The 25,168-nt window shown below is 34.9% G+C and overlaps 1 protein-coding gene across 3 annotated transcripts in view; it reads right to left on the minus strand.

Annotated features, from left to right (window-relative positions):
- STRN (striatin) overlaps nt 1-25,168 on the minus strand; it is a 100,737-nt gene that overhangs the window by 47,931 nt on the left and 27,638 nt on the right. For all 3 annotated transcript variants that reach the window (XM_036027854.1, XM_028514383.2, XM_028514384.2), the window contains 5 exons: nt 23,060-23,163; nt 17,092-17,165; nt 8,887-8,965; nt 6,131-6,298; nt 3,892-4,027 (listed from right to left, as the gene is read on the minus strand). In XM_036027854.1, the coding sequence (XP_035883747.1) occupies nt 3,892-4,027; nt 6,131-6,298; nt 8,887-8,965; nt 17,092-17,165; nt 23,060-23,163 (561 nt within the window). The remainder of the gene's footprint in view (nt 1-3,891; nt 4,028-6,130; nt 6,299-8,886; nt 8,966-17,091; nt 17,166-23,059; nt 23,164-25,168) is intronic.

A 25,168-nucleotide genomic window follows, 5' to 3' on the forward strand; every position in this document is an offset into this window, starting at 1 on the left:
ACAAAAACTCCTGTATTTTTAATAGCTAGACATAGAAGAAAAGTAAACTGTGGTTACCAGTGGAGAGCAGGATTAGTAAATACGAATGGGTGCAGTTTGTTGTAATAAGTACATATATTACGTTGCTTCTTTATAGCCAAGGTTCCATCCCACTCCTACCTTCATTGAGCTTATGAATCAGTTTAAGAAATTAAGTCAAACACAAAAAAGTTAAGGGTTGCATATGGTGCTAAGGTTAGGGAAAGGGATAGGCTGTCACTTTGGAACACATTAAAAGCAGTGTAACACAAATGGGGATGAGATTCTTTACACTGTGACTAAAACAACAGTTCATGATTCTTAATCCCATTAGCCTTTCTTCCCAAAGTGTCTGAATACAGAGACAATGTTGCTGCTTACATTATCCTTTATGCAGTTCAAAATTGATCACATTTTATATGCATATATAATTTCAAGATCATTATTACACTTAACAAATGATACGGTGATGAGAATACTGGTAACAATGGTAAAGAAAAATCAGATGAAGAGGGTGATCTTAGGGAAAGAGATGGACACAGAGAGAAGAAAAATGATCCAAAATATAATTCAAAGAACAATCAAAACTCCAACAAAGGGCAAAGAGTAAGAAAGAAGGAACAAACAGTTTTTGAAAACAACCAACGGCTACTAAGAGCTGTAAGTTTCTGTATTTTCTTAGTTGAATCTAATAAACTATTTTGATTAAAGAAATAAAATATTTTTAAAAACCTCTTTGGTCTACTAAACATTTTAATAGGATAATTTTCAGCCATTCACTTTTTATATATAGTACTACAATAAATCTTCTAAGTCATGCATATTCATCGCCAGAGTTAGATTTTTTTAAGTCCTTTTGGCATGTTAGACTATTAGATTTGTAGCTGTGAAAATTAACATAATATATCATACTAGTTCACAAAACTATTGTGAAAAAGCAATTATTTGTTTAGAAATATTTTTCCTGCAGAACTACAAGAATTTTTGAGTCCAATGTTTCAATGGGGTTAAGTATTTTTACATTAGCTGTGTCTTCATTGCTTGGTCACAGAATTGCTATGGCCTGCACTAACTGGAAGACAGCATATTTGCAAATTCGGTTACTTAAAAAGAAACCAGTTTATAGTTAGGAATTTCTAGTGAGACCATAGGTAATGATCACAATAATCAACTTACAGATTTTTAAAATATCTAAACTGATATAATAACAAAAAAAACTTAAAGCATCATACTTAGTTATTATTTACCATTGAGCTATGAATACATTATTTTCACAGGAAAATAATATCTCAATGCAATTATCTCATAGAAATCACAAGGGGACACAAAATTTCTAAATTATTAGGACAAAAAAAGTTCCATGCAAGTTTAGGCATTTTCTTACACTACAGTAACAAAAAGCACATGTTACTACTACTTGTTTGGATAATAAAAAAGGGGTAACTTCTTAAAAGTTCAAATAATATCCATGGCAGGGCTGTATGAGCAGAACACAACTGAATAGTTAGCCAGGGAAACAATAATCTAGAAGTAATAATTTGAGTCTCTGATGGAAGCAGATGGAATAAAAAACAGACAAGTTACACTTAGAAAACACTGCATAGTTAAACATATTGATACTGACACACAGGCTGTCCAGACCGCTGGGAGTGGGTTGAGGCAGGAAATAGCAGAGGATGCTGGGGGAGATGAAGGTAGGCCATGAGGGGGAACCTGGGACACTTCCGCACTGAGCCACACTACTTGGGGTACTGAGGTTGTTGAGTGCAGTCAGATAATACTTTCCTGAATCACCCAGGGCCATGGCAGCAACAATGAGTTTCACAGCTCTGCGGCAGGTGGGACCACGCTGCCCAGGTAACCAATGCACACTCCCCCACCCTCAGGCAAGATGATGACAGGAGGAAGTTCTCGACACTGAGTATGTACAAGGCTAACAAGATAACTAGACAAAGTCCTCCTACCCCTTTCGGGTACCAGATTGGGAGTGGGACTAGGGGAAGGCAGGCACAAGCACAAAAGAAGTTAAAATTGTGTGGGGGTACTGGACCAAAGAGGTCTATCAGTCTAGCCTGGGGAAAAGAAGAGATTAGTTGAGAAGCAGACCACCCAAAGTGAGTAAAAGTTTAGGAAGTTAATTGGTCATTCTGAGAAAACATCTGGTCCATCACAAACCTGAAACTAATATAAATACAGGGAAACAAAGGAAGTTCTATCTTGCTCGAGGCTCGCTGCTCAGGACCTGCACTTGGACCCTAAACTGTCCCTTCCATGGGGCCCATGACCTTAGCAGTCACGTGGACCATGGCCTCCAGGAGAGTATCCCTCTCCCATGCTGACCTGGTGGAGCATTCACGTGTGCTTTCATGCACTCTCTGGCCTGGGAGTAGGGGACCCTAGAAGTTGCATGGCCAGCTCAGGCGGTGCCAGCTCCATGCACAGTCTCCAGCAGGCAACCCGAAGTTGGACAGAAATTAGGAATAAGCTGAGTTACCTGGATGATCACTTAGCAGCCACCTCAGGTTCTAAAAAGTGGTACTTTAAAATGGAACAGGAATTCTGGGTACTGCCTTTTGTCTGAGTTTTGTGGAGTCGATAAGCTTTGAGACAGGGAGTCCCCCATGGTCCCAGATTGTTCAGTTTTCAAATAAAAACCCTTTTCCTTTCTTACAAGCCTCTGCCTCTATATTTTGCCTTTTGGTGGCAGGGGGCAGCTGAACCCCACTTTGGTTCAGTAACAATATCATTTTCATATATAGTGTCTCATTTATTCTTCACAGAATCCTCTGGGGATAAGATGGATCTGTATTATAATCCTCATTTTATAAACTAAAAAGCTAAGCCTGAAGGATTAAGCATAGATGATTAGTAACAGAAATGAGACTTAAACCCAAGGATTTTGACTTAAGATCTAGTCTTTACATTACCTTACATTCCTCTTCCTTCTTCTAAATAAAAGTAGAAGAGGTTATATGAGCATTTTCCTAGATAAAATAAAGCATACCCTTGTCTCTTTAAAAAGAGGGAAGAAAAAGGGAAAAGATAGGAGAGAAATAAGGGAGTTAAAGAGGGGAAAAGTAGGGAGAAAGAAAGGCCCTGGCTGGTGTGGCTCAGTGGATTGAGCACGAGCCTGCAAATCAAAGGGTCTCCAGTTCGATGCCCAGTCAGAGCAAATGCCTGGTTGTAGGCCAGGTCCCCAGTGTGGGGCATGTGAGAGGCAACAACACACTGATGTTTCTCTCCCTCTCTCCTTTCTTTCCCCTCAAAAATAAATACAATCTTAAAAAAAAATAAGTAGGGAGAAAGGAAAGAGGGGAGTGGGGTGGGGGGAAAGGAGATGGTAGAAGGGGACAGAACACAGAAGGGAAAGGAGAAGAAGCAATTTAGAGACATCTCTTATTGTAGGAAACTACCAGGGAGAGTCAATAAACATAAATATGTAAACAAAACTCCACAAAAACCCTAAACAAGCTTGAAGAAATCTAATGGAAGAGTTTGAAAAGTCTGTAGAACTTGTCTGCCAAAGCAACCCTGACAAGAGCAAAACTGCATCCATTAGTTGACGGCTCCATAATGGGTCTGTCAGTTCCACTGTCTTACAGCAACCAGTAACACTGCACTGTCACCACATTCACCAGCTCCGCAGAAGCGTTCAAAGTTTAATGGAGTAACAAAAAGTCAAAGAACAAGGCAGTAACAGAAAGCTGCTATACTAAAAGTATTCTTGACTTTGAAGTCAATATTAAAAATTCTTTTAAATTTCCCCAAATTCATGAAAGAAAAAGTTAAGGACTTAGGTTGAACGACATGAATTATTTTTAAAGTATGCATAATAGTCCCTAAAAATATTTATATCTGAGTTACCCAACTTACTGTTGAAGTATCAATAATGCTTTTCTCTCGTCCATCAATGTCATCATCTTCATCTTCATCACTGAAATCTGCAGTTACGTTTTCAGGGAATTTGAAATTATCCAGCACAGAGGCAGGATCCGTTAACTCGGATTTCCTGGTTTAAAACATGTACATCTTGCTCAGTTATTTTTTAAACTAGCCATAAGAATTGGTCTGTGATATGATACACTAACTTCTGTTTATATTGTAACTATGACCCCTCAAATCACATCATGAACAACACTGATTCTTATCCATTATATTTCCTTCAATTTTAATTGGAAAAGCAATATAGGAAGTGATTACTATTTAAAGTTTTTTTCAATCCTACCTATTTAGATTAATGGTAACCTAATGTAAAGAACTCCCGCTTCTGAATCAGAAGTGTTTTGATCCTAAGTTAACCTTCACCTATTTCTTCAAAAAATTTTTTCTCTGCCACTACTTTTCTCTATTCTTTTCCTCTATGCAACTCTTCCTATGACACATAACTCAGAAAATAACTAGAAAATATGTCATTTTTCTCTGATGAAATCTTGTATTTCTGAACAGCTAAAGAGTGGAAAAAAGCAAATGTGTACATAAAATTACTAAATACAATATAGTAGTCAAATCAACATTACAACAAAACTTCATCCTATTGGTGAACATTCAACTTTTGGAAATGATTTCAAATACGTAAGCTTTTAATTTAGTTCTCTAAAAATAAATTTAATAAACAATTTCTTAATGGCTAGAAAGGATGATTTCTCTCTAGTTCATTAAAAAATGTTTTAGATTAGAAGGCTTTTCCATGACAAAATTTATCCACAGCTATGAACAAAATTTTCAACACAGATAATAAATTTCAAATCTGCTCTGAGCTATGTTTTAGGTTTCCCCACCCTATTCTTCATTTCTAATAAATCAGGCATTCAGAACGATACCCTTGTCAGCTTCAAAAGGCAGGTCAAGGCCAAAACACAAGATAACTGGAGTGGTCTGAATTTTCATAAGGTCTTAGAATGACTTCACACTTTAGGTAAAACTATAACCAGGAATAATGCCTACACTGTCCATGTCTACACAGAAAAACACTCTGTGCCTCACATTTATGAAAGCAATTTAATGTAGTTTTAATTACTAATGAATACACTTAAGAAGACTCCAAAGACATCTGTTTACAAAAGTCGTGTTTTTGAACATTTACCTAAATCTTACAATTTCAGTTTATGTCCTAGATAACAGAAATTATATTCTCACTAGAACAGCGATTTTCAACCTTTTTCATCTTATGGCACATGCAAAGTAATTACTAAAATTCTGCAGCACACTGAAAAATATATTTCTGACCTATCTGACAAAAAATTGGGTGTGATTTTAATTCATTCACACTGGACAGCTATTGTTGTGTTGGCTGTCATCATCTTTTTTATTTGACAATCTAAGGAAAAAAAAGTCAGTGTCCCTGACTAAATATCAGGTATTGCATATTGAAAGTCACTGCACTAGAACATATCGAGAGTTTAATTAAAACCATTCTTCCAGACTAAATAAACATTAAAATAAAGTAACATCATATTTAGACTTTCACAGAGATTTTGGCTTTTTATTTAAGAATCCTGTCAACTTTTTTTTCAATAAAGAAGAATCGCCTATTTAACTTTTCATGACCATTTTTAACAGAATTACATATAACTGTATGATACATGATCCAAAAAAGCAAAACAAAGTATTTCAAACAGCTATTGAATTTTTCACACTTACTCTATCAATGAAAAATATATACTTAAAATAGACATTTTTCAAAGGAAAGATGAGTTACATCATTATTAGATAAACAAAAGTGGCTAAAATAAGGTTTACTTCTAGAGAATCTGCAGTATTTATATGACTTTTGGGTAAGAGATAATGAAATTTCATTCTTAAAGATTTGAACTGAATTTCCAAAGTAAGATCTTTTATGAAGTTCTTATAATAAGTGACTAAGCTTCAAGGCATTAAAACCTGTGTTAAATCCAAAAATTTCAAGCTAACATCTTAAATTAAAAATCTTGAAATAACCACAAATAACACTAATCACTACACGTTATCTTCTACCAAGTGAATTTTAAATTATTGAACTAATTAGATTTCTGTAGCAGTATCTAACAGTACAAGTATCATATCACCCATAAACCAAATACATTTAATAAAAATTAAAATCATAGCTAAAATACTTTCCAGATAAAATACTTACCCAATCATTGCTGTGTCTTTAATTTCACCCTCTGTGCCATTTATAACTGAGTCCTGATTTTTGTCCTCTTCCCTGTCAGTGACATCACTAGAAAAGCCCAACAAAGCTCGCACTCGTTTAGACTTCACATCTAGAATAGTATCTGTGTAACCCACCTCCTGCAGATACCTGTGTATGAAAAGGATCCTTATAATTCTGCCATATTAGGTCAGCATTCTATAACTCAATACGTAAACAAAAGTATTCTTTTTAATTCACTGCCTGCATAAAAGTTAACAGTATAGTACTATACTAGTATGACTTGCTAACAAATAATCTTCCAGCTGCAGATGGAGCTGTCTCTTGCAGTACCAGTCTCTACGGTCACTGAGAAAAATCAAAGAACTAGACAATAGACCATTCATTATATTTATCAGAAGAAGATGTTCCTTAACAGCACATTCTTTCTTCTAGGCAGTTTTGGAGTAAACTCACTCTCAGATACTACTGAGTTACTATTTTATAACAGTAGTTATCATAACCAATAGTCTCTTTACATTTCTGATGTACAGTGTCACTGGATCAACTGAAAACTAAAGAGAATATTTCTAGCATATATAGTTTTCTCCGTGACATACAAGAACATAGCATATTCCAGAGTCACTTCTATGGAGAAGTTTCTAGCCTGGGGCAACTGTAAAATTAAAAAAAAGGAGATCATAATCGAAATATTCAAATGTGGAATGTGGGGTATCTGGGTGCATTGGGAGGGGGGCATGTTGCAGAGAAGCAGCAGCACAGAAAAAAAAGAACATCCTTTGCATTTCGAGTAAGACCTAGGTCTTAAGCCCATTTCTGCCACTTTTTTCCTGTTAGTTGAATTCTCCTGAACCTCAGCTTTCTTCCCCCTAAAAGAGGCACACTCAATACAGTGTCTGGTATATACAAGGCATTCAATATGCAGTAACAAAGAAGATGACCAGCCCCTCACCCAAAGTGGTAGTGCCAGGAACATGAAGAAGGCAATGTCACTGACTGCATCATTAATAAACATGACAGACAAATGCTAGACATTAATGTAAGTAAGCATCAGACTATGGGATGAAAGAAAAAACAAAGGTAGACAAGATAACCACTCTAAGGTCAATTTGTTTCAAGATCTGGTATTAACAGTTACTACAGCTCAAAGGGATACCTTACAAAGATGTATGACCAAAATGGAGTAAGTGCAACCTTTCAAATAAAGACACTTATTTTTCAATCCTATTCAATATTTATAGAAAGGGTTTAATTAAAACCTGGGTAATAAACTTCTAACTTTCCTAAATTTAATCAGTTGTTCTTGCAAACTAACAGAAAGGTATGTTTTTCCATTTTTAACAAATAATATTTGACACATAACTTCATTTTGGTAACAAAATCACAATACAAATAATTGTTTGAAAAACTGCACTTTCCATAGATAAGCTGGCTTTACTAAACAGTTACTTCCTCCTTCACTGATGAACTGTCACCTTTCCTTTAAGGGGAAGATTATCAGTCTTCAAAAGTTTTTGAAAATATCTCTTGGATTACTTACTATAATAATTTCTCATTTTAAAAAACCCCAGCAGATTAAGAACACCTATTAAAGGAAAATGCAAAAATCATATTTAACACCAAAGTGAGGATACTAGTGAAAACCCCATTTATTAAATATTAGTGAAACTGCATTTTCTTCTAACATCAAGTAGATGAAAAATAGATAATAAGGAGACGTTTCACTATTCTCTTCCCATCATTAAAGGGAGTGGCTGGCATACATCCACTTTGGAAATCACAGATTTAGACTATTTACAAGTGACCTCAAAAGTCGAAAACAGACAGCAAATTTCACTTCACTGAAGCACAGACCTGAATGCCAGTTTCAAATGTGATATGCAAGGACCAGGCAGTGAGCTGGTGTGGCCCTAGCCCACCATCTGACATCTGAACCTCAACCCAGCTCTCTTCCCTCTTTACAGTCTCAAATAACCATTTCATAGGAGAAAGCAGATGTTAGTGCAATAGTGGCAAATTGGGGAAAATCAAAAAGTTGTTCAATCAATCAAAAATAGGAAGTTTAAAAGCAAACAAAATTTAATACTGATTAAACATATTAAAACTTGTATATTCATGTATAAAAGATGCAAGAGTAACTTTAAGAGAATTCTTCAAACTATAAATTTAAGTATACAATAAAATCTAAAAGCTTAAAATTGTACTTTTTAAAAAAAATCCTCACCTGAGGACATTTTTTTTTCATTGTTTTTAGAGAGAGAGAGAGAGAAAGGGAGAGGGTTTAAAGAGAGGAAGGGAGGGAGAAAGAGAGAGAAAGAAATATCAATGTAAGAGAGAAATGTTGACTGGTTGCCTTTTGTATGTGCCCCAACTGGGAGCCAAACCCACAACCTAGGCATGTGCGCTGACCAGGAATTGAACTCGTGATCCTTCGGTTTGCGGGACCACACCTAATCTACTGACCCACACCAGCCAGGACAAAACAGTATTCTTTTTCATGAAGCTAAAATTATGAAAAGAATTTATTCTTAATAATTCTTATTAATAGTTAACAAAAAATAAATTCCACTATGGGGAAAAATGTTTAATATGAAAAAGGAAAAGTAATTCACTTAAGCTTTTCACAACAGCAGTATAATAATGTGAGATAAATTATTCTACTGAGTTGGAAATACAAAACAAAACATCTCACGAAAAGTATAAGCTTCTCCTCTTCAGTTTGACCATGGGTTACTTACTGTCTGAGTAGTTGTCGACCTTGTTTCCACATTAACTGGCTGTTCTGTTGTGGCTGGACCTCTGTTTCATTACCTTCATCTAGAAGACATTAAATCATAGTAAAACTGACTTGTTATATACATTAGAGGTCATCCTGATTCATAAAAAACATTCCAAAAAATTTATTAGGTTAAGAATATGTAAAAGTGCACTGTAAAGTATGTTTTAGGACAATGTAAATTATGTTTTTAAGTTGAATTTCCATAACAAAACTCTAAATTCATTATTACTACTGGATTCCTCTCAGAGTGGTAGAACTAAAATAAGTATATTTTCCAAATCTTTAGGCAGCCTGAGAATTTTCCTCCAGAACAAAGACCTACCCAAATCAAGTCAGACTGTAAGAGCCCAATAAAAGTATTAATAAAGCACCACATGAAAATTAGAACAAAATACCCTGAGGAATGGTTGCTTTTTTTAAAGGCCAGTTTGATTAAAGAATAGATAGGAAGTGATGTCAGTCCAAATCTATGTCCTTCACTAGTTATAAAAACCTTAAGTATTCTTTTTAGACAATCTTTGAATGAAAATCTCATAGACCTTGTAAAGCTTTAAATTCATTATTTGGTAGAAGCTGCATCCTTTCAAGAAGGTGGAAAAAAAATACAGCCTTCTCCATAGTAAGTCTGGACTAAAGAATTTCTAAACTACACTATGGCTCTACTTTAAAAATACAAGAAAAGCTGACACTTTCCATCAATCCTGATCCAGTTATAAGAAACTGTGATCTTTATAGGGTTTTATTCAAGTGAAGATATAAGAAAGACTGAGAATATTTGTTTTATCGCATTTGATATCACTTACTGTGTTTCAGATGCTGTGTTAAAAATGTATAAATTATCTCTACAAATTCAGAAGACAGGTGTTACTACTAGCCTCATTTTAAAGATAAGAAATGAGTTGTACAGGTTAATTGTAAGGTCTCTAAGTTAGTAATAGAGTTGTAAGTGTTGGAGTCAAGTCTGACTCTAGAGCTTACATATTTTTCTCCACATTCTACCACTACAATTTTAAGAAATTAGAAATATATGTAAATTTAAAAAATCAGATCTTGCACTTTCATTTTTCTTCTAAAATGAAAAGTGCAAAGCTCTGTGATACACCAAAGAAATAGCGGTAGAGTAGAGAGAGGGTGGAAAGGGAAGTCAGGGGGCCTAAGTTAACTCAAAAAGGAGAATTACTTTGGGATAACATCAGAGAGTATACATTTCTTTTTTTTAAAAAGGCAAAACAAATGTCTCAATACTAGTGAAAAATGATATATCTTGTTTCCACTGACCCACAAATTCAGAAACTGTGTGTATACAATAATATGTCCCAATATGTCCTCTTCTTAAGCCAAGTGAGTAACCAACCTATACTTGCCAAGAAAGAACATTTACACTGACATTTCAAAAAACTAAAAATGTCAGATATGAAAGCACTTTCGAGGTCATCTAATTCCCCATTAGAACAGGCCTACGTCCTTTCTACACCATCCTCAAGTATACGCAAAACTGCCTTTCCCTAGTTTGGCAGCTAGTGACGTTACTGAAGTGTGGTACAAACAATCAATGGAATACTGATAGGAACAAGGAGCAAACTACTGATACACATCCACAGAGGTCTCAGATGCATTACGCCAAGTGAGAGAAGCTAGCATCAGAAGGCTACATTTTGTATGATTTTGGAATCCCTATGACTTTCTGGAAAAGGCAAAACTACAGAAACAGAAAACATGTTGGTGGTTGCCAGATGAGAGGGGAAAGGAAGGGGTCAATTATAAAAGGCAGTGGTAACAAGACTGCACATATTTGTGAAAATACTAAAAAAATGAATAGTACTGTATGCAAGTTATACTTAATAAAAAATAAACCAAATCAAATAAGAATGTATTTTCAAACTCTTAAAAAATCTATATTCTTTTATTGAGATCAAATCTGACTCCCTGAGTAACATCTGGCATTCACCACCACCAACAAAAAAGCCGGAGGTTTAAAGAAAAAAAAAAAAACTCTTGCATATGTGAACTTGATTTTTTTCTACACTTTATCAAGGCTAAACTAACAAAACTCCCAATGGTTAGTAAGTAGTTATCAACTACCAGAGTCATTTTTACCTTATCAAGTTAAAAAAGTGACTATACAAAAGTGAGGATTTTAAAGTGGGTAAGAGTTATATTTCTTGGTAGTATTAAAAGCATTTGACTGGCCCTTCTAGTCAACTTGGAGTAACAAGGGCCAAACTTACTGTCCTGGTTGAAACAAGTATAAAACAAATAGATGAAACGATAGCTAAGGGACAAGAAAGGACAGCAAAGGACAGTGATCTCTGAGAGAGGCTCTCTGGGGGAAAGGAAACACGGTGAGCCCTGCAACGGCTCCACTTTCCTGCCTTGATAGTGCTGCCAGAGCACACCACAGGGAGAGAAGCGAAAGCAGTATCTGAAGAAACACTGGCTGAAGAGTGTTTTATGAAAACTATGAACCCATAGATCCAATAAACTCAACAAGAAACACTGGTTGGGGAGTGGGGACCATCAAGCCAAATCATAATAAAATTGATGAAAACCAATTAAAGATAAAGAGAAAAATCTTAAATGTAGCCAGAGAAAAAAGTCACATTCTACACACCAGAACTATGGTAAGGATAACAGAAGATATTTCTCATCAGAAACGACGCAAGCAAAATAATGACTTTTTCAAGACACAAAAGCTGAAAGAATTCATTATTTGCAGCCCATACTACCAGCTATGTTAAAGAAAGTCCTTAATAAAACAGAAGGAAAATGATACTAGAAAACATGGATCCATACAAAGGAACATGAGTACTGAAAATATATACTTTTTATAGCATTCAAATCTCTTTAAAAGAGAATTAACTGTTGAAACAAAAATAATGCAGTGTGTGGTTTGTAACACAAATATAATAACTGCACAAAGACAGAGAGAACAGATTCAAGTACACTGTTATAAGTATCTCATATGACACATGAAATGGTGTATTATCACCTAAAGATAAACTGTAGTAAGTTTATAAAACCTAAATCAACCACTTAAATAACAGTGTTATACAGCTAATAGATCAACAAAAGTGATAAAAATGGAATCATAAAAATTATTAGATTAATCCAAAAGAAATTTGAGAAAGAAGAAAAGGAAGCAAAGAACAGACTGAACAAACAGCAAGGTGGTAGCCTTAAATCTAACCATATCAATAGCCACATTAAATGTAAATAGTCTAAACATCTCAATTAAAAGGCTGAACTTGTCACTCTGGATAAAAATATATTTTAAGTATCTGGCTTCTAATATTAAATAAGAAAAAATATGGAAGACAAATAGATTTTAACATAATCTGGGGTAATATTCTCTTAAAGGGGAAATGTGAGGGTTTGGAAGTGGAACAAAACAAAACAAAAAAGTCAGAGGGGAAACTAATTTTTTTGTGAAAAATATTTTAGAAAATGTCTGTCAGTGTTAGAAATCGTAAATGAATAAAAGAACAAGAATGGGAAAACCCCTGCGTCTTTAAGCTTCTTCCCATTTGGATATACTATCTCCTGCCCTTCTCTCCTAGTCCCACTTTATCAGCTATCTACAAACCCCTTGATAATAGTGCTCCAAACCAGGCTCACATGCTTCTTCCACAACCAAACTTTTACGTCCTCTTGTGTGAAGAGATCACCCATTCATGTGGGTGATCCACTTGAGCTTCTCTAATAGAAGCTACCACCACCCTCTCTAGCTGTCATACCTTACTTAGATCTTGTCATTACAAAGAACTGTCACAGACACAAAATCACTCTCTGAGCGTATCCTTCAGGTTCAGTACTCCCCATTCACTAACTCTGATTTTGCTGGAACTTTAGACCAGAGGCCAGCAAATTACAGCATGTGGGTCAAATCTGACTGACCTGCCACACCCACTCATTTATATATTGTGGCTGCTTTCATGTTACCGCAGAGAGCTGAGTAGCTGCAACAGCAAACATACGGCCTACAAAGCCCAAATATTACTATCTGGCCTCAGAAAAAGTGTGCTGACCTGTTCTAGATCATAAGCTATCCCCTTATTCTTAGCCATTTAGGCTCCTTTTATCTTCACTTCCTTCCCTCTGGAGTTTTAGTTCAGTCTATCATTTCAACCACTCTTATGCCAATGTACTCAATTTTCTTGTCCCCTTGTCTCTCCATGAATTCAACTATTAACTGTTTTCAGTATATTTATAATAAGTGTACAAACCAGTACTTCTGTATAGACTCATGGTCACACACCTCAACCTGACCTTAGCTTTTCTCAATCCTACCATTTCTTAGCAAATTTGTCCTGCTGTTCATTCATAATAAACCTTCTCTACTTTTTGTACACCTCTCACACACTCTTAGCAGATAATCTTGTCTTGTACATAAAACTATATTAGTTACCCACCAACATAGTGAAACCCAACACCTAACTTTACAAGCTCCTCCTGCCATTCTCCAGCTATGATCAGAACCCAACCCCTAGCACTTCTTTAGATACCTTCCTATTTTTTATATCTTTCTCCTCTTTGTTTGCTCCTCCTCTAAGAAGTATTTCACACACACATGGACACACACACACATTCTTTGACCCCTTGCGTCCTGTCAGCTGTTGCCTTCTAATCTCTCTCCTTCACCTTCACAACCTAAGCTTCCTGAAAGTTGACCACACTTAGTCTTCATTTTTTCACTCATGTCTGTGTTTCCGTCCTCACCTCTCTCCTGAAACTGCTTACAGTAAAGTTTTCAGTGACCTGTTTGTCACCGAACCCTAGAAATATTCTTCAGCCCTTCAGGCATTAATCAATACTGTTGAAGAGTCATTACTTCTGAAAACTGTCTCTTCATTTGGCTTCCACTGGTTTCCCTCCTACCATTAAGACAACCCTTATGAATTTCCTTTTCAGGTTTCTATTTTTTATCAGTTTTTTAAATGTTGCCATCCCTCAGGATTCCATTTTAGGTCCTCTTCTCACTCTGCATAAAGTCTCTGGGCGAGCCTTCCACTCCAGTGACCCTCAGTGTCATCAGTACTAAACGGTGAAGCCTTTCAAATATGCATGTCATGCCCATACCACGGGCCTGAGCTCCAAACCCACACACCTGTCTACTTGCCATCTTCACTTGATTGCCTAACAAATCCAGAGGTGAACCCACCATCTTCCAAATCAATGTCTAGCCTAGTTTTTTAAATTAGAAGAATGGGAGTCATCTTTGATCCTCCTTTTTTTTCTTCCCCTACATCCAAATAAGAACTAATTCCTGCCCTGACTGGTGTGGCTCAGTTGGTTGGAGCACCAACCCACAAAGCGAAAGGTCACTGGTTCAATTCCCAGTCAGGACACATGCCTGGGTTGCTGGTTTGGTCCCGATTGGGTTGCATTCCAGAGGCAACTGATTGATGTTTTTCTCTCCCTTTCTCCCTCCCTTCCCCTCTCTAAAAATAAATAAATAAAATCCTTTAAAAAAAAAAAGAGGATACTCTCAGGAGAAAAAAAAGAATTCCTATAGATTTTACTTCCTAAATATTTCTGAACACACCCACTTCCCTTCAACTCCATTGTTAGTACACTTGCAAGGTACCGTCCTCACCTACCCAAGTGGCTGTTAACAGCCCTCTAACCAGTCTTCACATTTCCAATTTTACTACTCTCTATCTAATCCATCTTCCAGATCAAAGAGCAAATCTGAGAACAAGAATCTGAATTAAGTCCTTCAAATGCCTTCTCATAACTTTTAGAATAATGTGTAAACTCCTTAACATAATTTCCAAGACCTTTTAACACATTTTACCATCTGTTCCTTCCCTCCCCAGCTAACTCTCTAGCTGCATCTATAAATACTCATTCCCCGCTCCCAATACTAACGACTTGTTTCATTTCTCAAATGTGCCATGTTCTGTACCTCAGAAGCTTTGCCGCTAATACTCCGCCTTTCTCCCACCTCTCGTTTAACAAATATTTAGCCAGTCTGCTTTCTCTAATTCTTACTTGTCCTTCAGATGTCAACTTTACCGTCACTTCCTGCAATAAGCCTTCCTTGACTACATAAGGCTAGATTTGGTTCCCCTGCTACTGTGCTCTGTAACACAAAACCTAATACCTTCCCCATTATACACATCATTTTATTAGAATCACTTTTTTCTTATCTCCTCTGTAAAAATCCAATAGGGTATTATCATCTTACTCACAAAATTTGGTGCTGGGTATATCAAATATTACATATTAAATATTTGTAAGCTGAACAGGTAGTTTGAAAGATCAATAGATAGAGTGATCATAGGTACTAACTAGGTACTGTACAGTAAGAAAATAAACCTGGGAGTTAGGAATTATTTCCAGAATTTTTCCCAGTATACCAATAAGGAATGGAGCAACCTCAGAGAGATTACATAATTATCACAGGTATTTAAAGTGTCAAAGAGTACACTCAAACTTACATGTATATGATTTCAAAGCCCAACTTTTCCTACTGAACCACAATGTTTACTTATAAACATGTTGTATATATTGCAAATAGGTCTTTATACTCCTAAATTGATCTAAAAATTAGGAAATAAGCTTTTTAATGTAAAAGTACTGATTAAAATCACTCCTTCAAATTAGGCAATATACTTTAACTTTAGGACAGTCTTTAACAAAAAGTCTAGATATAAAAGAAAATATATTTTGTCTTTTTAAAAATTTAAGTACACCTCAAGTTAAAAGAAAAGACACCAAAGTAAGAAAACAATTAAAAAGCAAAAGAAAAAATATGCTAATCATCAGGTATCACTCTCATTTTCATGGATTCAATATTCAACTGTGGAAGCATTTAATAACATTACTATGCTGAACTATAAAATTAGCAGCACATTTAGAACTTATTTTCTAACATTCTTTATATACTGTCAAAAATACAAGAAGTGTTGTAAAATGGGAAGAATATGAATTCTAGAGTCAGACAGACTTGGGCTCAGATCCATATTCCCATTACTTAATAGCTGTGTGACCTTGGGCAAATTTCTCCACTTCTCTGAGTTTAAATTTCACGTAGTTAAACTGAGGATAATACTATCTTTATAGAATAACTATTTTAAGAATTAACACACATAAAGTCCCTGGTACAAGGCAGGTATAAGTAAATGATATAAACAATAGTTGATATCTTCAGCTATTTGATCCATGAATTTAATCTAAAATTATGTCAGAAACACACTCACCTGAAACATGGTGGTAACTTCTGAACAGCTTGTCTTACCTTTCCCTTATACCTTCTAATAGGTAAATTATATCTATATTCCTTAATATCTAATTGTTTACAGGTACTATTTTTGTATTGTTTGGTGAGGTAAAGAGAAAGTTAGGAGAAGAAAAAGAAGAAATAACATAGTCCTGGACAGGTGGCTCATTTGATTGGAGCATTATCCCATATACCAAAAGGTTGTAGGTTCAATCCACAGTCGGAAGGCAACCTTTCAATACTTTTCTGTCACATTGATGTTTCCCTCCCTCTTTCTCTCTCTCTAAAAATCAATAAACATAGCCTCAAGTGGAGATTTTTAAAAAAAGAAGAAATAACACACAAAAAATAAATGTTTCAGCAGTTAAAAGACAATCTGGTTACAAAAAAAAAAGAGAGCGAGACAGAGAGAGAGAGAGAGAGAGAGAGGTGATCTGGTTACAGAATCTGCAGAGGGTGACAAAGTCCAAAAACAATTTTACACCTGAAACTGAGGGATTAGGTTTATGGGATGAGGAGGTCTCCTGTACTTAAAGTAGAAATCTCTTACCTCCACAGCTCCTACTTTCTCTTTCAGGATTTCAGAGCATGATGTACTTTGTACTGCACATCTCAAAGTTCTCATAAATACTGGAGAGATCCAGGAAGAATTGGTTATTTGATGCATATTAGTTACCCCATGAATTCTAATCCTTCCAGCAAGTGTAAAACATAAGCAGAAAATGGGGAACTAAAAGAAAGGGGAAGGGAATAAAGAAAGGAAGGTGGTGGAAAATGATCTAAATGACACTACATGATTAGTGCCAAAATATAAGTAGGTCAGCAAAATTAACTAATATGCAAATAACTAAAAATTAATTTGTAATTATAAATATTGTTGCTACAAAATATTGGATATTAACTTCTTTTTAATCACTTGAACTTCCTTTAAAATTAGCTTACCAGAATCATAGCTTGGAGGCTTCATATCTCCCTGATTCAATTCTGTCCCATATTTCAACTTGTGGTATTTGGCTCTAACAAAGAAATGAGAAAATACAAACCATCTTAAAACATATTTAAATAAACTTTGAGATATGTAATAGGAGTAGTCATCAGTATGCAGCAGTCCTAGCTAACTTTCAAAGGCCCACAGCTTTCCAAGGTGTCAAAGCTATAATACAAAAGCGTCTGCCATTATTATTTTGTTGTTATGCCATCAAGCGCTATTACAATAAAGGACTAACACTCGGAACTATACATCTTCCTTCTGTACGTACTAATGAACTATATTAATACTCTAGTTTTGTTGTATTTAAATTTTCTTGATGACTACCGGAGTATAATTCTATTATCAAAAGCAGGAAATAAGTTTGGTTTGTAAAATAAACTTATAAAAGATTAACCTTTCTCAAAATTGAGTTTTTTTAAAAGAAAAATCATCTATAATACTCTGTGCCTTGTCAGGCAATTATACTTGCCAAGTATGCATTATATTTAACAATCCAAAGGAGGCAGGGGAAACCAGCCCAAATAATGAATGTTGAATAAAATATTCTAGCAGGAATGAAAAAACTTTTCCAAATAGTCAAAGTACCCTTTGCCTTTTCAGGACAAACTCAAAAGAACTATGAACAGGAATTCTTGTCTATTTTCTTTTAAAGGTTATATGTATGTTATTATTTCTGGTTAACCTGATTTAACCATCACAGATTTAACCACCTGAAACCAGAAAAATAATCTAGATAAGGTAAAAACTTTTAAGGTTAAGTAAAAATGGCCATACTGACTTGATGTATTAGTATATTTTGACTTGTTTGTGTCCCCAAAATATTGCAGCCATTTACAATAGCTATTCAATATAATGAGATTGAGATAATAACAATAATATGAAAACTTAAGTACTAAAGAAGTAATGAAAGGGTAATATAGCCAAAATTGAAAGTTATTTTTTTGAAAGTTATTTTTACCCTTATAAAAACCTAGTTGAGCACTTACTATAAAGTTTTTATATTTCAAGGAAAGTACAAAGAAAATGAAAATTGTTTGCTCAAATGTATGAAGTACTAGAATTCTTCATATTATTTTACAGTTACAACAGAAAAAAAATCAATGTTTTATATGTAGAGGAATCTTAAGAAAACCTATAAAAATTATAGACGATTGATGTTCTATTTCTTAGTGTAGGTGGTAGGTACATCAGTATTTTTTATCATAGTCTTTATTTTTGCATATATATAAAATGTTTTGTAATAATATGTAACCATTAAAAAGGAAAAGGAATATTTGCTAACACAGACTGATGTCTAAGCTAAGTAAAAAGAAAGTATAAAATACTATGTACATATGTGTTTCGTATGTATGTTATATATACTTCATATGCACTGAATATTTCTGGCAGGATACATGATACATAATATATCAGTTAAAAAGATTTCCTTTTGGAAGGGAAATCAGTGAAATGATTCAGAAGGGAAACTACTTTGTGTTATTTGGCTAATTAACTATATATATATCTATTTCTTTTAAAAATTTTTTTGTCCCAAATTATTCAGAACATCTTTTTCTCTATCCCCAATGCTCCTCTTAATCAAATATTTCATCATCATACTAAACATTTCCTAGTCTATTTCAATGTATTTGTCATAATGTTGATTTTAAGAGGGTAAGATTTATAAACATTAATTTGACTCAAAGTAACAATACCTCCTCGAAGTCAAAACAGCAACTGAAAGTGACTGGCCTGAGAACCGAATAGAAGTAGCAATAAAATTTTATGATGTTAGTTTATATACTTTTGTTATATACATATAAAGAGAAACATTTTCAAATACAAAATACTGTACTATAGTGCATTCTAGTGGTTTTAGGAGGAATCACAACAGCTACAAAAAGGAATAGAAAATATTCTATGCAATATATGTAACAACAATAAAACACTATGAATTAATACTTTATAAAAAATTAGACAAAGACAAACTAAGTACAGAACTGCTGTGTTTACAAACTCTGTTCCCTTAAAAATAATTTGATTAACTTTAATGAACTATTACTGAATTCTCATGATATGACAGGCACCGTACTGGCTGCTAGAAACAACTGGCAGTTTGTCATCAGTTATAACGGCGGAGACAAGGAGATGCCTAAGACACAGAAATGTAACTCAATAATTATAGCAACTGTTATAGAAACTCAGATGAGGCATTATCTCATTCTGGCCATGGTGGTGTCAAGCAGAAGTACCAAAAAGAAGGTAACACATGAGATTTTAACTAACCCTCAAAACACTATTAGTTTCCTAATCAGACAAATAAACTCATGCAGAGGATATTTCTGTCTGAAGGAACATCTTCAACTTCCTCTAAGTGTAAAAAACAACAAACAAACAAACAAAATGAAGTGGATCAAAAAACAGCTAGCAGTGTGCATGTGTGTGCTATGTGTGTATGTGTATGTATAGAACTGGAAAGGAGCCTGGATGTAAAAGGTTTTACCACGAAGAATTTTTGAATTAGCCAGATATTTTTAAGCAGGGTATAACATCTATGTTTAAAAAAATGAGTTCAATGGACATGGAAATGTTTAAGGGCTCTAATTCACAAAGAAATTATTTGTATTCCTTTATTATACTTCAATAGAGCCATTACATCAGGAATAATCTCAAATCATTCCATGAACTTCAAAAGATACAAAATCAGGTACTCTTTTCCAGGAGAATCCCATTAGCTTAAAAAAAAAAATCTTCCCTAGACCAGGCCAGTTCTTTATCTCTTCTGTTCTCCAAACTAAACTACTTGAAAAATAAGCAACTATATCTGTCTCCACTTTTTTATCCTTCTCACCCTTCAACCTACTGTGATCTGGTTTATGTTCCTGCTACCTCACTGAAGCTGTTCTGGCAAGGATACCAAGACACTCCTCCTAACTGGCAAATCCAAATGACTACTTTTAGTATACAGTTTACTTGGAGTCTGCAATTGTCATACTCCCACTTTCTTTAGCTTGCTTCAAATAGACTGCTCTTTCCTTCCTTTTCCAACCACTGTCTTGTTGGATCTTCTTCCTCTGCCTTTTCTTCAAACATTTCCATTTCTTGTAGTTTTCTTTTCCCACAATATTTGTTCTTTTCTCAACTACTCCTACATCTTTACCTACAATATTGATGTATACATGTCTGTCCATGAATCCTCTCCCATATTTGCCTTTAAACCATTAATTCTTATCCTTTAATTCTTAATTCTTATCCTTAATTCATTTGATAACTTCCAAAACATACTTCAAGCTGGAAACCTGAGAATCATTCTTAAATTATCTTTCTTCCTCATCCCTTATACCCAATCAGCTTCCAGACTGTTATGGATTCTATCTATTAAAATGTTTCAGAGTTGATGCCTCCTCTATTCCTGCAGCTACTATGTTATCATTTCTCATCATACATGATTAAAATCTTCCTGCCCATATTAACAGACTTTTCCAGTCCATCCCTCACATTGAGGTCAGGATGATCTCTCTAAAATCTATTTCACACTATTCCGTGTTTAAAACCTTTCAATCACATGACAATTAAAATGCAATATGTATTCCTAGCCTGGATTGTGGACCAGGAAAAAAACCCCCATAAATATCATTATTGGGAACTTTGGTAAAAAAAATGATATGAAGATCGTCATTGGAACACATAAATATGGGCTACGTTAGATAATACCAACATTAAACTTCCTTAGTTTGATACTAATCTGTAATTATACAGCAGAATGTCCTTGCTCTTAGGAAATGTAAGCAGAGCAATTCAGGGGAGAAGAGATGTAATGTCTGCAACTAAGTAGTAAATGGTTTGGAAAGAAACGATGTGCTAGAATGTGCATGATAAAATTAAAAATATACTAAAAATGTGGTCAGACTAATGAATCTGGGAAAGTGGTATATAGGTCTTGCAACTTCTATTAGTTTGAGGTTATTTTTTAAAGTTTTTGAAATTTTCAATATTCCCTATTGTGTGTAAGATAAAAGTTTTAATTTCTTCGTTAGGCTTTCCATGATCACTTATCAAATCACAACTAATGTCCTTCCCTCCAATGCACAGTAATTACAAATTTCTGAACACACCAGACTGTTTTATTCCATGAGAAACATATCCTTTCTACTTCCTGAACCTTACCTATCTGCCAAACACACTATTTTTTGTAATGATGTTCAAGTCTCACCTCCTCTAATTACACCCTCCTTTCTACTTCCACCTGCCAGACAGAAATAACCACTCCCCTCTTTGTGACTCCACTCTGGGCTACAGACTTCTCCCAAAGCACCCATCAGACTGCACTGCACCGTGTGGTTTCCAAGTCCGTCTCCAGTTACTCTAAGCACAGAAGGGCAAGGACTATGACCTATGTTTACACTCAGCCCCACCACAGTGCTTAAGCTGGATGCATAGATTAGTATGTTTAATGAGAAGACACACACACTCACACACAATATTCTTGATTACTGTGGTATTTGTGTATTTCAATTCTTCCATCTCACGAGATACTATACTGTACCAGTAAAGAATACAGGCTTCGGAATCAGACACACCTGAGAGACCTGAAGCACTGCTCCACCGAACTCTACAACTCTGCCCAGTCATTTTGTCTCTAAGCCGCAGGGCCTGGTACATAACATTTAATAAATAGTTGCCATTTTAATATTACTCTCTTTTTGCTTATGCCTATAACTTAGAGAGCTTAAAACATCAAATATTCCCAAACTACTACTTTTGAAAGTCTTTTTCCCATCTCTCCAATACAGTGTTCTTTTCAATCAACTTCTAAAGGAAATGAACCACTTATTTTTCACTAAGAAGTCAACCTGTTTTCAATCTCTTATGCCATTTAAAGATGCACATGAGGGTGAACACAAGTTCTAATAAAGTCTTCTTTATTTCTTGATATTCATAAATATCAGCTGTTAAATGCTATTTTATAGTAGTTTTGCGGCAAACAGCCCATTAATCAACATGAAAATAATAAGAAATACATGTGATCACCAACAATAAAGCAAAATAGAGAATTTCAATACCATCTATCAAGTACTCAAAACAAAGAACTATTTCGCACTGCTGACATATACAAAAATCCAAAGACCATCATCTGTTAACGCAAATGAACCTAAGTCATACGAAACTCTCATCTGTGAATTGTCCTTGACTTAAAACCCAAGTTTAGTTACTTGAGTATCTCAGGCACCAGCAAACTAGAAAGGTAAGATTTGCTTCTGGAGAGATACCAATAGATAGCTGATAGCAAAGGAACAAAATACAAAAAATGTCTATAAAAAGATTCTCAACATAGTCTGCCAGGAAAATTTTTTACAAAGAAAATACATCAAATTGAGTAATATTAGATAACAGGAAAAGGGCTATAAGCATTCTAGAAATCTCCTTTACAACTCAAAAACTATTTCAATTCTATAAAGAAATGGATAGTGCCCTGGCTGGCATAGCTCAGTGGATTGAGCGCGGGCTGCGAACCAAAGTGTTGCAGGTTCGATTCCCAGTCAGGGCACATACCTGGGTTGCAGGCCATGGCCCCCAGCAACCGCACATTGATGTTTCTCTCTCTCTCTTTCTCCCTCCCTTCCCTCTCTAAAGAATAAATAAATAAAATCTTTAAAAAAAAAAGAAATGGATAGTAATAGTTAACTATATGTTTCTTAAGAGAGAACAGAGTAGGGAAAATGTTGCTAAAATTGTTCAAATCCCATAAATCAGTTTACTGGTCATTAATAATAAACATTAATACAATTAAATTAGCATATTACAACCATTTATAAATGTCAATTACAGATAATACTTCTTGAATTCAGAAGTATAAAGTATTAAAATTTGGATTTGTTTTAGGAATGACAGAAAAATTATTCCAATATTTAAAACTATCTTCTATTTTACATAAATTACCTTTCCTGTTTAAGCGCATACTCCAGCATTTTGATCCTTCTCACAAGATCCTTCTTCAAATTTTCTTGACCTTTCCTTTCCCCCTGAAGAAAGGCAATCTGGGCCTGAGTAGGAAAAAGAAAGACAAAACTCAGTTTAGACCAAATATGCTTTTTTAAAAACTCAGTTAAGAATATTTGGAAGACAGGACAACTAGATGCAAAAACATTTCTTTTGCATATCTGTCACAAACTATGTAAGTATACTGCAAGAAAAAAGGTTTAAGGTCTGACTGGTGTGGCTCAAGGGATTGAGCACCAGCCTGTGAACCAAAAGGTCACTGGTTCAATTCCCAGCCAGGGCACATGCCTGGACTGCGGGCCAGGTCCCCAGTTGAGGGCATGCGAGAGTCAACTGATTGATGTATCTCTCACACACCAATGTATCTCTCCCTCTCTTTCTCCCTCCCTTCCCCTGTCTCTAAAAGTAAATAAATGAAATCTTTACAAAAAATACGGCTGAATACTGGAAAAAAGGTTTAATTAATTTTTTTAAAGAAAAGGATATCTATACACATTGTATTTCAGGCTAGGGAGGTTACAAGGTATAGTCCATATCCTTAAGAGTCTACAGTCTAAAACAACCAATAAATGCAGACATATGCAAAGCATACAGTATAGTGTATTCAAGTGTTTGTCTCCCAAAGCATTGGGAGTTCTTTCTTTTATAAAGAGTGAAGATGGGAAAAGAAAAACAATTATAAGTAAAATCATGAGTTCTTAAAACACCCTTGCAAAGTAAAAGTTCTCAGAGCTTCACCACATATTTAAATTTATGATGGACCCCTGTCAAGAGACTTTATACTGGACCTCCCCTACAAACAATAAATAGCTGCCTTTCCTCAGGCTCCACCTTTCATTCCAGCCCTACCCCCCACTTAATATGCAGGAAAAAAAGAAAGTGAAAGCTGGAAAAGGGAAAATTATAGATAATGGCCCTCTTTAGTTTCTTCCCGAAGAATTATTGTACTAACAAATAGAACCCCTACATTTTAACATGACACAAACTGTAAAATTCTTGTCTTCAGTGAAAAAGAGGGCAAGGAAAGAGCTGATCTTCAGAATAACTAAAAAGACATTTAGGCCCTGACCAGTTAGATTAGTTGGTTAGAGTGTTGACCAAATATGCCAAGGCTGCAGGTTTGATCCCCAGGCAAGGCATATACAAGGCACCACCAATGAATACATAAATAAGTGGAACAATGTTTCTCACTCTCCATTAATCTCTCTCTTTCTCTAAAATCAATAAATAAAATTAAAAAAAAAACATATTTAGGATTGAAATAATATCTTCCACTTAAGGAATTGAAACCATGTCACAAACACTGATTTGCTAAAGTAACTCATAACACTACTGAGAATAGGGCAAGAGGTCTACTTAATAATCATCAAGGCTATCAATTCCCACATGCTTTCCCCTCCCATTTTTATTATATTAACCCAGGCAACGTTATTTATATTTCTATAGTGTCTTGCATTTTATTAAGCAAGAACTACATTAAATGGTGACCTTACCACAACCCTAAGGAATTGTGGGGACTGTCCAACTAAGTTTTAGAGAGCAAGCCATTAAGCTTACTTCTACTTAGTTTGAATGACACTAATTTTTATTTATTCAGTACAGAAATGAACAAAAAATCCAACTTGCAGAGTTTCATAACTTACAGTTATTGTGATGTAGGTACTCTTGCATTTTTGTTCTCATTGCAACAGGCTCTTAAAATTTTAATTGCAATTAAAAAATATTTTTATCTTATTGAAATAATTAAAATAATCTAAAAATAATTCAACTGCATACAAAGGAAAATGGCATCAAATATATATATAACATATATATAACATATAACACATATATGTTATATATTTGATATATATATATAACATGTATATAACATATATCAAATATATATAACATATAACATATATATATATATATATAAAACATCAGCCCTGGCTGGCATAGCTCAGTGGATTGAGCGCAGGCTGCAAACCAAAGTGTCGCAGGTTCGATTCCCAGCCAGGGTACATGCCTGGGTTGCAGGCTATAACCCCCAGCAACTGCACATTGATG

The sequence above is a fragment of the Phyllostomus discolor genome, chromosome 6, assembly GCF_004126475.2.
Source record: "Phyllostomus discolor isolate MPI-MPIP mPhyDis1 chromosome 6, mPhyDis1.pri.v3, whole genome shotgun sequence".
Lineage (NCBI taxonomy): Eukaryota > Metazoa > Chordata > Mammalia > Chiroptera > Phyllostomidae > Phyllostomus > Phyllostomus discolor.